This window comes from Aquila chrysaetos, chromosome 20, assembly GCF_900496995.4.
Source record: "Aquila chrysaetos chrysaetos chromosome 20, bAquChr1.4, whole genome shotgun sequence".
NCBI classification, from domain to species: Eukaryota; Metazoa; Chordata; class Aves; order Accipitriformes; family Accipitridae; genus Aquila; species Aquila chrysaetos.
Genome location: NC_044023.1, coordinates 25176649 through 25193062, shown reverse-complemented (window position 1 = coordinate 25193062; position 16414 = coordinate 25176649). Strand labels below are relative to the sequence as shown.

Here is a 16414-nt window from a genome sequence, read left to right as displayed (position 1 = left end):
GAAACTCAGCCTCACTTTATATCTTATGACGGTTAATGAATTCTTACCCTTAACCAGACTTCCTAATAATGCCACTGACATTTGCAGAAGACACTTGGTCATGAAGATAATTATGCTGGAGACATCTCATGGGGTCTGTCCAACTTTTTGACTAAGAAAAATCTCATGATCATCATGCTTTCCTAGCAAAGTTGCAACCCCTGCTGCTCACTCTTTCAAAGAGGGAGGGAGGGCAGAGTCAGGGAAATGACAGGAGAAAGCATAAAATCAAAAAAACATTCTTTCTGTGGAAAGAACAAAACCAAAAGCAGATGCCTGAAAAAATTCATACCCATCGGCACATGGGTTACATGTGAGCTTGTATAGGTCTCCTTACCTTAAAAGCATGTTTAGATTCATGGTGTAATTAAGTGATAGATTATTAAGGATATGGGAACTACAGAAATGCTCAGCCAGGTGAATAGGGGACTGGGGGCAGATGGGTGGAATATAGATTTTAATCACTGAGCTAGAGTTATGACCCAAATACACTGGTTAACTTCTCAGGGCAGCCTGCCTTGAAGGAGGCAGGCCACAGTTGGTGGAAAAAGAGGTTACAAACTGCAGTGAAGACAGAGAGCTGATGTAACATCATGTCTTACTGGTTAAGCATTATTAGCACCTGGGAATGTAATACCCAATTCCCACATTTGTGAACATCAGGAAATTAAGGCCTGAACACAAACCGCTTCCTTTTACAATCATTTCATGATTCTCTTATCTGATTGAGTTGCAACAATTTGAAGTGTGAGGTTTAAACACAGCAAGATATTTTTGCATCCAAAGGACCCAATGTCTCTCTGTGTTATAAACCAGACATTAATTAAGGGCTCCACTGATCATGACAAAGAAGTCATGGTTAGAGCTCAGGATTTTCATACTTGGAAATGCAGTTAGACAATTAGTTAACAGCACAACTTGACACTAACTGGACTCTGGCAGTGCACCAAAGGAAGTTTACAGAGGACTGTATTTACCTGGAGATCCCATCTTCTACAGGTTCAACAGTTGCCCTAAATGTGAATGTAATGACAAGTCCAAGATTGCAGTCAGAATGAAGTGATCCCTTATTCTGCAGGACAGAAGCCAAAACAAAAGCAATGCAGAGACATGCAGTATCTTCTCAGAGAGGTCAGGGATAAACTAGGAGTGACCCATTCAATGCAATTACTTACATGAAACATGCAAGTAGTTTGGGAGGCGATAATAAATGGAGAGCAAATACTAATTACCTCTGGCTTTGGACCCCACCAGGAGTACTGCATCCAGCTTGGGGCCCCAGTACAAGACAGACATGGACCTGTTGGAGCGGGTCCAGAGGAGGTCCACAAAAATGATCAAAGAGCTGGAACACCTCTCCTGTGAAGAAAGGCTGAGAGTTGGGGTTGTTCAGCCTGGAGAAGAGAAGGCTCTGGGGAGACCTCACTGTGGCCTTTCAGTATATAAAGGGGGCTTAAGTTATAAAATAGCTTACAAGAAAGATGGAAAGAGACTTTTTACCAAGGCCTGTGGTAACAGAACAAGGGGCAACTGTTTTAAACTGAAAGAGTGTAGGTTTGGATTGGACGGAAGGAAGAAATTTTTTACTATGAGCATGGTGAGGCACTGGAACAGGCTGCCCAGAGAAGTGGTAGATGCCCCATCATTGGGTGTTCAAGGCCAGGTTGGATGGGGCTTTGAGCAACCTGATCCAGTGAAAGATGTCCCTGCCCATGGCAGGGGGTTGGACTAGATGATCTTTAAAGGCCCCTTCCAAACCAAAGCATTCCATGATTCTACATAGCATTTTCAGAGTTCCCAGATGATGGTAACAAAATATGAAATCAAGAGAGGTCAAAAGACATTGGTATCCCATTAAAGAGAGTCTCCTGCATGTCTAGGACAGCTGAGAATTACACTGGATTCACCTTGAAAAGCTACTGTCTGTTCCAAACATGTTTCAAGAGCAGTTTCAGAGCACGGATGGACAGATCTAGGTGGAGTGTTTTCCAAAGTTTCTGCAACTGAACCACATTACGATAACATGGCTGTTGTTAGCTCCTTTTACTTTACACCATAGTAGATGAAATATCATAACTAACCACAAGAACATTGCTGAGTATTTCAGCACAAAACTAGCTAAAATCACCTTCAGCAGTATAAGCTTGCACTTCCAGATATTTAAAGGAACTGGAATTCAATGGGATTTTAGTGCCTAACTTCCTTAGGTTACTTTACAAATCCCACCTGCACTTTCCTGTTACCAGCAGAGAAGCAGCATCAGCATTACAATCTTTTGCTTGTAGCTGTTTTCCGCATTTCCCTGCAATATACTTTAAAATAGCTGAACAAATTCTTGGATTTCTATCAGGGTGTGCATTGGAATGATGTTTTTCTAACTGCTTAAGTGAGCTCACTTGATTTTGCCTGAGATGATGCTGTCCAAATCAGTATCAGGAAGACAGAATGTAGTTGTCAGATAGTCTTCTAGAATAACTTTATTGAGCTCTGCAGAGAACTGCCATGAGATAATATAAGCTGATACCTCTGACTTTGCAGCCTTTTGATACATAAACGGGGCTTATAAGAAAAATGGAGACAGGTTTTTTAGTAGGGCCTGTCGCAATAAGACAAGGGGTAGTGGTTTTAAACTAAAAGAGGGTAGATTTAGACTAGAGATAAGGAAGAAATTTTTTACGATGAGGATGGTGAAACACTGGCACACATTTCCCAGAGAGGTGGTAGATGCCCCATCCCTGGAAACTTTCAAGGCCAGGTTGGATGGGGCTCTGAGCAACCTGATATAGTTGAAGATGTCCCTGCTTATTGCAGGGGGGGTCAGACTAGATGACCTTTAAAGGTCGCTTCCAACCTAAACTATTCTATGATTCTATGATTTCCATTCTTGGTTCATGAGATCATTGCACCCATGACTTCACTTTTCTTTCCTAGCCTGTATCATCTTACAATTTCACAGAGCCTTTCATTCAAGAGCATGTTAGAAACTCACAGGCAAAGATCACACAGTTCCTGAAATGGAGCTGCTTCTCAAATACAACAGTTGTTATTTTAATTCAGTGTTTCTGTATCCTCTTACAGAAAGTAATTTCTCATCTCAGTTTGTGTGCATTTTTAAGATTGTGTACTAATGGTGCTCTCAGAAACTGTCATTGGGAACCAGTAAGTACCACCTGTGACTGTGGGGTTTGTGATCTGGACACATGTCCTGAGAGAAATGGGCTGGCAATCCCTGTCCTGTCCGACAGAGTTCTCTCCTCGTGTTATCCTGGGTTGCAGCTTGCAATTTAATTCGGTGGTTCTGCTTTACCATAGCTTTATAAAGTTAGGTTATTGTTTGCCCATAAAAGGGTTATTCTTTACAAAACCACACTGAAAGGTACTTCACAGACACCTAAAACCAAGGTGCCCAGAGGAAGGATAATGGTATCCTGGGCTGCATTAGAAAAAGTACCGCCAGCAGATTGAGGGAGGGGATCCTTCCCCTCTACTCGGCACTGGAGAGGCCACACCTGGAGTGCTGTGTCCAGTGCTGGGCTCCTCAGTACAAGAGACACATGGAAACCTTGGAAAGAGTCCAACAAAGGGCCACAAAGATGATGAAGGGACTGGAACATCTCTCCTGTGAGGAAAGGCTGAGGCAGCTGGGACTGTTCAGCCTGCAGAAGAGAAGGCTCGGAGTGGGGGGAGATCTCATCAATGGATATAAATACCTGAAGGGAGGGTACAAAGAAGATGGAGCCAGGCTCTTCTCAGTGGTGCCCAGTGACAGGACCAGAGGCAGTGGGCACAAACTGAAACACGGGAGGTTCCCTCAAACATCGGGAAACACTTTTTCACTCTGAGGGTGACCGAGTACTGGCACAGGTTGCCCCCGGAGATTGTGGAGTCTCCATCCTTGGAGATATTCAAAAGCTGCCTGGACATGGACCTGGGCAGCTGGCTGTAGGTGGCCCTGCCTGAGCAGGGGGGTTGGACCAGATACCTCCAGAAGTCCCTTCCATTCCCAACCTCAGCCATTTTGTGGTTCTGTGATCAATGGAGATTAAACTGCTTTAGAAGAACTGCAGTACATAAAGTTGGCTGGGACTATTTCCCTAGTATTAGAGGTAGACTCTTGTCATGATCAGTGGTTACATCTCATTAATCTTGGTGACTCTATTACCTTAATAAAGCAGTTTATTTTTCTGTTCTCTAATACCAAGTTGCAAGGTTCGTCCAATAGTGGCAGTTTATACCAACATCAAAAGCAACCTACATAGTCTCTTGGAAAGTGCTAAAACATGCCCAGGTGATTTTCACAGGGTGCACAGCGGCTTGTACTAAGATAAAAGACTTAATATGCGCTTATGGTAATTGTTTGGGCATACCTGAAGGCTTTGTTCTGTGTGTAAGACCTTGCCCTGCATTAAAATTACTCTCCATATCATCCTTTTATAAAATTTCCCAAAACCTGTTGTGCCTCAGAAGTCATCTGCCACCTATCCCTGCATCCTTGGTGTTTTCCTCCAGGCACCTGGCAGTGGGATTAGTGAATACCAAGCTGCCCAGCGCACCTTCACCTGGTGACCAGTTCCTGGGCACAGTTCAAGTCTTCGGGAGCTAGGATTGCTAGGAGACCACAAGAGCGTAGACATATAAAATGGATGAAAGGATGTGGATTCATTGGAGTAAAACATATGCTGGGTATCAGGAAAAGTGTAGTGCCCAGGAGCTTTATGACTATATAGAACAGTCTCAGAAGTGAAGACCTGAGTGCTGCTGGAGTGGCTGGAGAAGCGCAGGATGGAGAGGGTGGCACAAACATGCCTATGCCCATCCCATGTGCAAATGAGACCCATAACATTTTGGGACTTCTCTTTAAACACAAGCCAGTGCCACTGGACTGCAGGCCTACTATAAATGAAGTGCATGCAACAGTTCAGCAATATTGCAAGTCTTGCTACTGTATGAGCCTTTAATAATGCCATTCATAATGATTACCAGACTAATATACTGAGGCATTCTTCCCAAATTATAATGTGTTCTTACATTAACATAATGTAGTGATTTATCAGAGAGAGAGAGAAAAGGAGGGAGGGAGGGAGGGAGGGAGGGACTTAATTTCACGTGTGCTGGGGCAAACAATTAGAAATTGCAGAAAGGCTGTGCAAGTAAGGAAAGAGACTGACTAAACTATTAATAAGCCTTCTGAGCTGTTCCTGTATCTGCCTTGCTCCTGCTTTCACTTGTGCTGAGGCCCCTTTGTTGTTGTAGCTAGGCAGGTTTTCGGAAGTGCCGTGATGCCGCCCACACTGAAAAACTGCAGACAGTAATAATAAACAAGAGAAGACAATGGTGAGGAACAGTGCCGCTGCTTGGCCCTTCGCCCAGCCATGGCAAATGCACTGGGCAGCTTGTGAGAGCTCCTTGACTCTGTGCATGAGGGAAAAGCTGGCGGCATAAAAGAAAGGCTGGCAACTGCACCTGCATGGGAGACACAGAATCCTCTTTGCAGCTTGGAAGTGAATGCAGATATGTAGGGAGTTTCCCTTCCGAAAGGAAATATGAGTCTGGCCAGTGGCCTTGGGAGTCTCTTTCTTCATTGCCCTCCCACTTACATTAACCCATCTTTGCCCAGCATCCTGTCACTCTAGCATTGGCTTTGAAGCTTTGGATTTTTTCACATCTGGGATCCCCAAGTGGGAGATCAAAGAAAAATAAAGAGATGAGGCAGTGCTGTGAAAGCAAATGAATAATGTTTCAGAGGAAATGAGAACTAAAGAAATCATATACAGTGAGTAAGCCAGGCCCACATTACAGACCGACCTGGTTGGCCAAGATGACTACTGGAATACATAGAGATGTCAGATTTTGTTTCTCAAGACAACAGACTTGCCCTGTTGGCTGAACGCTGGAACCTACCCCTGGAAATGTAAAAGGCTTGGGGCCACTGTGGTGTATAAGCTGTATATAAGCTCCCAGAATGATACTGTGGCCAAAAATACTGATCTGATCCTTGAATGTAAAAACACAGTAAAGTCAGGTAGGAATAGATGGGTGTTACCACTGGTATACTTGGCACTTCTTTTGCCAGTGCTGGAATATTGAGTCTTGTGTTGCAGTACCAAGAACAGTACTAAAACTGGCTGGTAGTAAAAACTGGTGCTAAAATGGTTAGTAAATGGGATAATGCTAATGTATAATTGGATAAAGTTCAGAGATTTTAGAACGATTAAATGATAGGAGGTATGACATAGTAAGACACCAAGATCTTCACCTATTTCATATATGAAAGACAAAATGAAGGGACAACCTGAATCCAGCATGTGAGTGCCTGCACAGTAATAAAATTGGGAAGACTGCCTCCACTTCAGCAGACAAAGGTTTAACAAGATCCAGTGAGTGGAATTTGGAGCTAGGCATATTCAGATCAGCAATAAAAGACACCTTTCTAAGGCAAAGGGCAGACACTGTCTGGAGACCTACCTCTAGTCATGCTTTGTATAGGTTTTGAAATAACTAGCAATTTTAATTTTTAAAAAATGGGGTTTTTTCTAAAAGAAAATGCTGGGAAGCCACTGGCCTGTATTACACACCAGATCCAGTACTCTTATCGCTTGGCTTTCTCCGGGTTTCTGGAGCTGAATTCAGATTCGCTTGAAACAACTCAAGGATTCTGGGATCTGAGTACCTTGTGCTTTAATTGATGCCATTGGTATTACAGTTATACTTTTCTCATCCTTTTGATGTTTTCCCAGCAAACCTATTGGTACAATATCTAAGTTCCATTTTTAATGAGTACTGAGATGTTAGTGTGCTTTTATTACATCCATTTTGAGGGGTAGACTAGGGAGAAACAAAGCAGTTCTGGCTGCAACTAAGTATGAACATTTTGCTCCAAACTGAGCCAGAACATTGATCCTCTGGGGAAGCTTGAACAAGTTCAGTAACTTCCCACTGCTCCTTCCAGATCCTTCTACTTGCCTAAATGATTGCTATTGAACCTGGCAGCAAAAAAACAAAGCTTGAGAAATCTCGCTTTCCAAGCCTAGCAGGTCTGCAGGGATTCCCTGCCCCCTGACTGGTTAACTCTGGGCAATGTGTGCATTTGTTATGTCTGAGCAGTAGTGCTGGGAATAACACCAGTGAGCTGGTCTGTTCTTTCTTTCTGCAGTGCCTACACCGAGCCCTATAAGGTGTGCCCAGTCTCTGTGATACCGATGGAGGTCGTCACATCAGATGAGGAACAGAAGAGTTCAGAAGATGACGAGAGCAGCCCGGGTGATCCCAGCCTCATCAACAAGGTAAAAAGAACTGAAAATGGGGAATGCGTGAAACCTGGAGAGGGAGAAACAATTTGCAGAATGTGGATTCTCAACTCTCTCTGCTCTTTGCCTGGTACTCATTTAGAAATGTCAGAGCCATCAATCCTTTACTCCCCCAGTGCACTAGCAACAATTTACCCCTATAGAATCATATCATAGAATCATAGAATAGTTTGAGTTGGAAGGGACCTTAAACATCATCTAGTTCCAACCCCCCACCATGGGCAGGGACACCTTCCACTAGACCAGGCTGCTCAAAGCCCCATCCAGCCTGGCCTTGAACACTTCCAGGGATGGGGCATCCACAGCCTCTCTGGGCAACCTGTTCCAGTGCCTCACCACCCTCACAGGGAAGAACTTCTTCCTTACACCTAAATCTACCCTCTTTCAGTTTAAAGCCATTACCCCTTGTCCTATCACTACATGCCCTTGTAAAAAGTGTCCCTCTCCAGGTTTCTTGTAGGCCCCCTTTAGGTACTGGAAGGCTGTTATAAGGTCTCCTGGGAGCCTTCTCTTCTCCAGGTTGAACAACCCCAACTCTCTCAGCCTGTCTTCATAGGAGAGGTGCTCCAGCCCCCTGATCATCTTAGTGGCCCTCCTCTGGACTTGCTACAACAGTTCCATGTCCTTCTTATGTTGGGGACCCCAGAGCTGAACACAGTACTCTTATAGCATATAGCAAAACCAAAGAACTACAGTCCTAAGATGGACAGTGGAAGCAACACAGGCAGCAGGAAAGGCTTGACTTGAATGTCAGCAAAAATGTCTCACTCAGAAGAAGGATTTAGCTGCAATCTTGCAAATTTTAAAACTACATTGAATAAAACAATGACAAATACATTATTGGGACCACTTCTGCATTGGCTGGGAGATGGAGTAAATTATCTAATAGCACTCTGCCATCTCAAAATTCTCTCATCATGGGAAAATGCACTTATGTTTGTGACCACAGCTTAAGACCATACAAGTCTGTTTTAGCCTCCAGTAAGCTGACTAACAGTGCAGTTGTTAAAAAAATGGCATCGAGCAGTTTTAGGCACAAATTTGTCTTTGCTTTTCACAGAAATTTGTGTGTGTGTGTTCTTAAAACCTAATATGAGCCTAACAATTTAACATTGTGTCTCTGAGTACAAGCACCCAGTGCATAGTCCATTTGGTATGCATGCAACAAATGGGTATGTTCTTCTGAAGCCTTCCAATTTGAGCCCCAGGAACTAAGGCTACATAGTGAAATAACAAATCCTGATTTCCTACACCTCTCTCTGCCATTCATTTTGGCCTGGTCTCACAGTGATGTGGCTTCCTGATCGTAGATGGCTTGTGTCTGGTCATTGGCATGTGTCAGAGCCTGCAAAAGTCTGTGCAGATGCACCTCCAAAACAAATTATAGCTGAGTAAGGGTCAACTCTGTCAAGGACAAGCATAAGTATATTGATTGTAGGAAGATCAGATCTCTTCAGGCATTTCCAGAATATGAAGCTTTGTTTAAGGGCAGGTGTAGAGAGAGGGGAGCAGAATTTTCCCCTTACCAGGACACCAGTTCTTGAGAAACAGAAAAAGAAACTGCAAGCAGAATGACTGTGACGGGCAAATGAAATTGCTGTTGCTCTAATCTCTGAGGGAGAATAGCTTCCTTTGATTTCCCTGTATGCTGTATCACTTTTAGGTCTACCTTGCAGGGTGCTGAGCTGCCTCTGCTACCAGTGGGAAAGACTGTGGTTTGATCTCCCTACAGACATGAAACAAATGAAAGTTGCAAGCAACCTTATCTTTTTTCCTCTGAGATTCATGAAATTTTTTCTGTTGTTTGTTTTCACACTGTTTTGGAAAGGGAAAAGCCTTTAAATTTCTTACATTCCCTGTTAAATGAAAAATATTTTTCTTTTCAGTTCTATTAGTTAGCTGACAAACCGCTAGCATTTATAGAGCATACACTACTGTGTTATCTAAGCTGGTCAGGTTTCTCAGCATCTCTTAGTTGTGATGCCAGTGGAGAAGTGACAACAAAATTGTGACTTGAGTTCACAAGGGAAATGCATGCAATCACTATACACTTGGAAGCAAATTCAAGGCTGCTAAAACCAATTTTATTGCCATTTTTGTAGTGTTTTACTCAAGACACAAGGAAATGATGGTTTTCTAAATGTCTCCCTTATTGCATCTCATGCATTTTAATTGTTCTGTTGTGCTGGGGTAACCACACTGTGTAGCTGTCACAGAAGAAGGCAGCACTTAGAGAACAAGCATGTGCTTCAGAGTCTAACTGGAGGTATCCCTCCCACTCTTCAGGCGAACACAAACTAAATGTCTGCACAAGCCTGATAGAGAACATCAGAACAGGTCTGGTTGATTGCTTGGCGTTTGCCTCCCAAGCTAATTGTCAGCAAGGATCACAGTACACAGGACCAGAGTTCCACAAGCTCGTGGGGTGCTGTCTTAAAACAGCTCCATCTGAGTACAGGCCATATTTCCAAGCTGGCTGATGAATTAGTGCACGTGGCTATTTACCCTGCCAAGAAGCAGGCCAGGAAATAAAGACATAATCTGATCTGCCTGTTATAATTCTGGCGGTAGGAAGATTAGCCACTCTGCAATCTACTGGCCTCTAGCTGCAGACTCTAAAAAGATGTTGGAGCAGCAGTAATTTCATCCCTGGATAAGCCATTTGCTTAGTAAGCCAAGTCAGGGGGCTGTGCTTGTATGTGGGACCAAGAAAAGATCTAGAGGTGAAAGTGGCACTGAGACAACTTTGAGCGTCTTTGTTCTTGTAGCCTCACTAGGGCAGGCATCACTTTGGACAGACTAAGGGGGTCCTGGGAACCATCCTATCAAACCCTGTGTGTCCCAGCTGTCCCCAGCACCCAATCTATTAAAGGAGACACCTGATCGGGTAGTTGGAGGCCACTTAGCATCAGGACTCTCTTGCTACTCTGTAACAGCCTCAGCATCACTGCTGCAGGCTGTGTGAAGCAATAATTAAAAGATGGCCAGGGAAGACCCAATTTCCTAGGGAAAACAGTCAGCGCAGGGTTCTGACATGAAGGATGCGCTATTAACTGTTGTCTTTCGCCCATACCAGCCACAGAATAATAGTGATACAGGAATCTTCCAATGTCTCATGCAGCCCACACTGCATATTCTCTGTCAGAGACAAGGGCTTCCAGTTCACTGTAATTAAGAGTGAACAGGATAAATGCCATCTGTCCACAGCTCTTGTCTCAGAAAGCACTGGTGTCTTTACAGAGGACTGACAGAGGACTGTTTTTCCTGCCCTACTGCTCCTGCCTCCTTTTATTGTCTTCTCACGCAAATATTCTGGGTGCCAAGGGAACATTAGATGCCCTGTGAAAACCTGTCTCTGTAGTGACAAAGCACAAAGAACTTGTCCAGCTCCCTGATGAAGTGATGTATCTCTTGGACCAAAATCCTCAGGACAACACAGAGTGGCTGTACAACATGAAAGAGTTCAGAAGCACTGTCACTTGGGGAGAATTGGCAGAGGCATGTTGGTCTGGATGCCAAAAATAGTACCATGGATTTCAAAATGAGCTAATCTTGTTAAAACAACCGTTTGGGGCTGGGCTACTAAGAGCTGAATTTGGATTTTAAAAAACACGTACGCAGATGCAAAAAAAGAACCTTCTTAGGTTTGTTGGTTTGATTTCTGTTTTTCTCCTTCTCAGGGAAACTTAGTTTAAATAAAGTCATGAAACTGCTTAGATGATAAAATCTCCTCCTTTTGTTCAGAGTTATGACTTTCATTTGCATTGATCTGGAGTCTACTTGCTGCCTTTCATTGTCATGAATTAATTCCTGTACCAGAATGCAAGCAACGTGCTTTTGTTTTTCTCACCTGCTTTCTCCTAGCCTGCTTGCTGGAGAATCCCAAGACTTTCAGTTAGCAGCAGAATTTTTTCCTCTGATGTTTCTTTTTAACGCCCATTTTTGTAAGTAAATATAATTTTAAAAATTAGCTTTGTACACACATTTCCTGGTATTGTTTCAACAGCTCATCTCCTTTGAATCCCTGTTCTCCTGGGGACCAGATTCACACAAATGTGGCAAAATTTTTAGGGCCTGCTGGAACCCCTGTTCTGTAAACAATTTCAATTATAGCCAATAATATATGTTGAGGTATTTTTTACATTATCAGCTTTATTTTAAAGAGCAAACAAGAGGCGCTTTCATCTCTATTGTGTTACAGGAATTTTTATTACTAAAAACCTATTTGGAATGGGGCCAGTATAAAAATGTATAAAACAGCATAAAACAGGAGATGGGGTTTGAATTTTTGCTTTCATTCCACTGGGAGTACCTCAGACCCTGAGAAGATGAGCATTTGTCATCAGAAGTCACCTGGTGGTTTTGATTCCTCTGTATAAGACTAACAGTGAAAATTGATTCTTTCTGGTAAAATAAGCACTTGATTTCCTTCTCTTCAGTCGGCTGGCATATGATAACAACCTAGAGAACTCAGAGGCAGGGGATGCTGTAAGTTTTCTCAACCTTTGTGATTCTACTTGGTTACACTATAAAAAGCTATGCCCTTCACTTACACTACTGATGGAGATTCACTCTTTTTTTTCCTCCTGCTAAGCTGATTTGGAAGAGCTCCTGCGCCATTTCTCATTCATGTGTCTTTTATATATGTTCATTTAATTAAATCCCTCCCAATTTATCAGAAGGTGACACATGGCTTTTCTGTACTGGGGTCTCAAGGTTATATGATGGCATATGAGCTGCCTACAGAAAAAAAAAAAATTGAATTAGGGATTCCAGTTAGGAACAAAAAACTTGTATCAAATAAAAGAAGGACTTTCTCTTTATCTCCTACCTCTGAGCCTTCACTCACTAGACAAATGCTCAAAGTCCAGGATGTAGAACCCCAGATTTTTTCTCTCATCATTGAGGTGGATTCAAACCTGAACTTCGTGATTTTTTTTTACTGCTAAAACCAGATAAATCCATCTTGAACCCACCCAGCTAACGAGCATTAAAGGAATTAAAGGCAAAATGAGCTTAATAATAGTTCAGATTTGATTAGACACCAACTTCAAACAGAATTCTCTTTGGCAAAACAGTTTTTGTAGCACTCTCAGAATTTCCAGTTTTAAAAAGAAGATCAGAAATAGAGACAATATAATCTTGAAAGTCTACTTTTGAGAAGCTCAGCTCCATGGTTTGAAATGGATTAAAATCAACACATGCTGGTAGGTTTCACCTCTTGCTGGTTATGATCTGAGTTTTTTAATTGCCTCGGTAGTTTGAGGAAGATGCTGCACATGCTGGATCATCAGCTACCCCTCCATGTCTTGAGCCTCTCATTTTAGTGTCAGAATCTTCACGCAAGAGTCTTCACACAGTTCCTTTCTTGTAGGTACTTTTTAGGGCTGGATCTTCTGGCCAGTTGATCCCTTTTGTCACTAACGTCCTACAACCTCCAATTGTTACAAAACTGAAGGGACCCCCAAGACATTTCTTTTATCACACCTAACCCTCCGTCTGGCTGAAGATAAGGAACCAGCAGGGAGGAGTGATTTTTATGCTGGATCCAGAGAGGAGAAAAAAAACATCTGATGCAGATTAGACATCAAACTTGCAGGCAAGGCAGAAAGCTGGGTGCTAGCCTTTAGGTTCATTGTGGGAAGATCAAGCCTTTCAAGGGATTCACTGAGATGATAGTAACAGGAATGCATCTGCCTTCCTACTGCTACATTAACAGCTCTACTTGGGGCAATAGGTTAGGCTTGGGGAAGGGCAAACACCTGTGGGACAAACCACAGCAGGGAGATGCAGCAGAGGCCCCATGGTGGTGTGAAAATTTTCTGAAGAAATACAGGAAGATGAAGCACCAGGTTTGGGTTCTGTGGGGATGGGTAAGGGCCAGGAACCCATCCGCCAATTTAAGAATTCATTTTTCCGGCATCTTGCAGAGAGCTGTGCAGACGGTCCTATCACAACACTATAAAATGTGTTGCCTTGGACTGGGCTTCAAGAGCTATTTCCATCATGCTGCTTAATCCAGACTGTGTCACACACCTGCTAAAGGTATGCTGATCAAACAAAGTAACAGGCTTAAAAATAACCCCAACAGTCAATGGAAGGCATTTAGACTGCAATCAATTGCACAATTTGCACCACAGTGATGAGGCTGAGTCTTCCTTTACAGGGTGCCTTTGGAAGGAGAAAGCAGTGGCTGGGTAAATGGGGTCCTAGGAATATTGTAGCAGTATCAGCTATTCTAAGAACTCTGTTATAGTTAGGAATGACATATAGCAAACCCTACGTTAAGCCACTAGGCAAAGGAACAATTAAAAATGCTCTCTTAAACTGGTCTGTAACACAGGAGGGACTTTGATCTGAAGAACTGAAGGGAATCTCTGAAGAATAATAAGAAAAGAATGTGATTAATCTGGGTGAATACCAGTAAGAATTATAGTCTATAAAGTACTCGTGAAATAAATTACTACAAATCCTAGGACAAGGAGTAAAGCCATAGCTGGAACATAAAGGCATTTCTTCCATCCAGAACACAGATCTGTCTGCCAGTTAACTGTATGGAAAATGTAAAAGTAAACAAATCTGTACGCAAATACTCTCGAGTTTAGTCTAAAACCAGCAATATGTTACAAGGAACTGCATATAGCCAGCATATGAGAGATGTAATCTTACCCTGGTGGCAAAATGTGAAAGTCTGTAGTGAGGTGAACAGCATGTAACCAGAGCAAAATTGTATAAAAGAAAGGGAATTCAGACCAGATGTGACTGGATTTTATGCCAATGAAAACCCAAAGCATTCTGGCTAGTCATTTAGGACTTTAGGTTTAATATATCTAATCCTAGCCAGACTGGAGGGGTGCTCATTACTATTATGTGGTGGTGTGCTGGGGGGCGGGCCACAAAGGGGAACTTCATACAGAAATGATTCCTAATGCTGTATTTGTGAGAAGGCAGCACTGGAGGTAAGATGCTCCACCCTTCTCCCAGGTATCAAAATAAAAGGTGGTAGATGAAAAGGGGGGCAGCAACCCAGTATGGCAGATGGATGGGACCTGTGCCCCACACAAACAGGGAACACTAAGCTTAGCCACAAAGGTTTCACAACAAGCAGGGCGGCTACTGTCTCATGGCAGCAGTACCTGAAACTGCCTTTGCTACTCCTCATCCATTTCCACTGGGTGGGGTTAGTTTCCAGACTCCATTAACCATTTTATTTTGCAAACCTTTAACCTTCACATATTAAAACACACACACATGCACACACACAAACCCCACCCCCTTGAAACATGTCCTGGAGTTGGGAATGACAGATTTGTATGCCTTGAGGAAGCACCTAATTCAGACGCCTTTCAAGGGACATCTCTTGATTTATATAATTACACAGATTCCCCAGGAGAGCTGCAATCCAGCTCTTCGAGGAAGGAGCCTGGGAGATAGGAGATGTGGACTGCTTTTCCTTCTCTCTCACTGATTCACAGAGCCAGCCTGAAAAAGTCACTTGTTCTTGTAATGCCTCAGTTTACTGTTGGCACCACTGTGACATCACTGTGAACTGCTACATAGTTCATAATAATTACAAAAGGGACATTATGAAGTCATTCAGCTCAGAGGCTGAAGCTTGCAAACTGCTGTCAGCCTCTGATTGTGACAGTAGCAGTCTTGTGCTAGGTACCATCCAGCTACAATGCACCTACCCTGAGGAGTCTGCGAAATAAGACACACACACACAGGAAAACGCACGAAGAGATGCAGTTTGTCCATGTCAGCATGACAAGCCAGTGGCACACACAAGAACAGAGCTGATGCTTCTATGTCTTGACTAGTTATGCTGCTTTTGAAATGCATAAGGTTACTCCCCGAGTACTCCAGATGAGTGGCTTGCACAGTACTAATGCTTCAGTTTTAGTAAACTGTTCTGTGATCTACTTGTGCTGCTCTTAGGCCATACAAACCCATTACAGCCCCATGGAGGCAGATTTTCCCTCAGCCCCACAATTTTTTAAGCTACATCAGGACACCAGTCTGGTTCTTATCAAGGTCCTGCAAACAGCTGGGTCAGCACAACTGAGAGCTGGCACTGGGCTCACAGGGCAGTGACTGGCACTGTCACCAAAGCACCATCTAATCAAAGTATGGCCTGTTAGGGCCCACGTCAGATGCCTTGGCATTGCTCAGAACAAAGTCTGAGCGTATAAACGACTCCGTGTGGAGACATCATCCCTACATTAACGGAATCACTACCGTGTAGAGAAGGGAATCCTGCAACAGTTAAATAGCACATTAACACACTCAGCATGGGCCATTAGCCACCTTCCTCCACTGTTCACTACTTGCCCTTTCTCAGCCCAAATGTTTGTTCTATCAGAAGGCACAAAAGGGACATGAAACCTAAAGTTTCTCAGTTTGAACTACCTAAGAGTAGTACTTAACTTCAGCTGTGCTCACATGTGTGCTCTGTAAAGAGCTGCAGGCTTTTAGGTCTTTATTGTTCTAAACAAAAGCTTTCTGATGGTGGTGTGCTTCATTATACATTGGGAAACATCAGCTGTTGGAGAAGGAGAAACTCTGAGCAAGTCACAAGTCATCTCTAGGTCTTAGTTTTCCATCAGTAAACTTGGTATCCATTTGGAGGAGGGCTGTAGGGCTCAGTTTGTTAGCCAATGGAGAGATGAATGCACATTATCACCTTTGCTTCGCAAGTTACGCTGATCAGCTGAGCTGTAGCAATTGTACAAGCTCCTAACCTGGTTCAAGTGCTTTTGTGCTTGCAACCTCTCCGGCACCAGCATGTTTTTCAGGGTGGAGAGAACGGGGAGATATTTCGGTTATATATTGCAATTTCAGACTGTATATTGCAATCACTTTATTAAGCATTTGGTTTTGGGGAGGATGGGGTGATGAGATTATGAGACAAGAAGACTCAGTGAAGCAGAAAGCCAGGGGTCCCCACATGGCTGCATCGCCTCCATCTGCTAAGCAGAGGCATGCAGTAAGGCCTGGAGTGCAGCTTCTGAAGTGGTAACTGGGAAGGAACCATACCGCAGGGCTGGGCATAGGACTGGCTGCAGGGA

The 16414-nt window shown here is 43.3% G+C and overlaps 1 protein-coding gene across 3 annotated transcripts in view; it reads left to right on the top strand.

Annotated features, from left to right (window-relative positions):
- FGD5 (FYVE, RhoGEF and PH domain containing 5) overlaps window positions 1-16414 on the top strand; it is a 119748-nt gene that overhangs the window by 40461 nt on the left and 62873 nt on the right. For all 3 annotated transcript variants that reach the window (XM_030043953.2, XM_030043952.1, XM_030043951.1), the window contains exon 3: window positions 7193-7322. In XM_030043953.2, the coding sequence (XP_029899813.1) occupies window positions 7193-7322 (130 nt within the window). The remainder of the gene's footprint in view (window positions 1-7192; window positions 7323-16414) is intronic.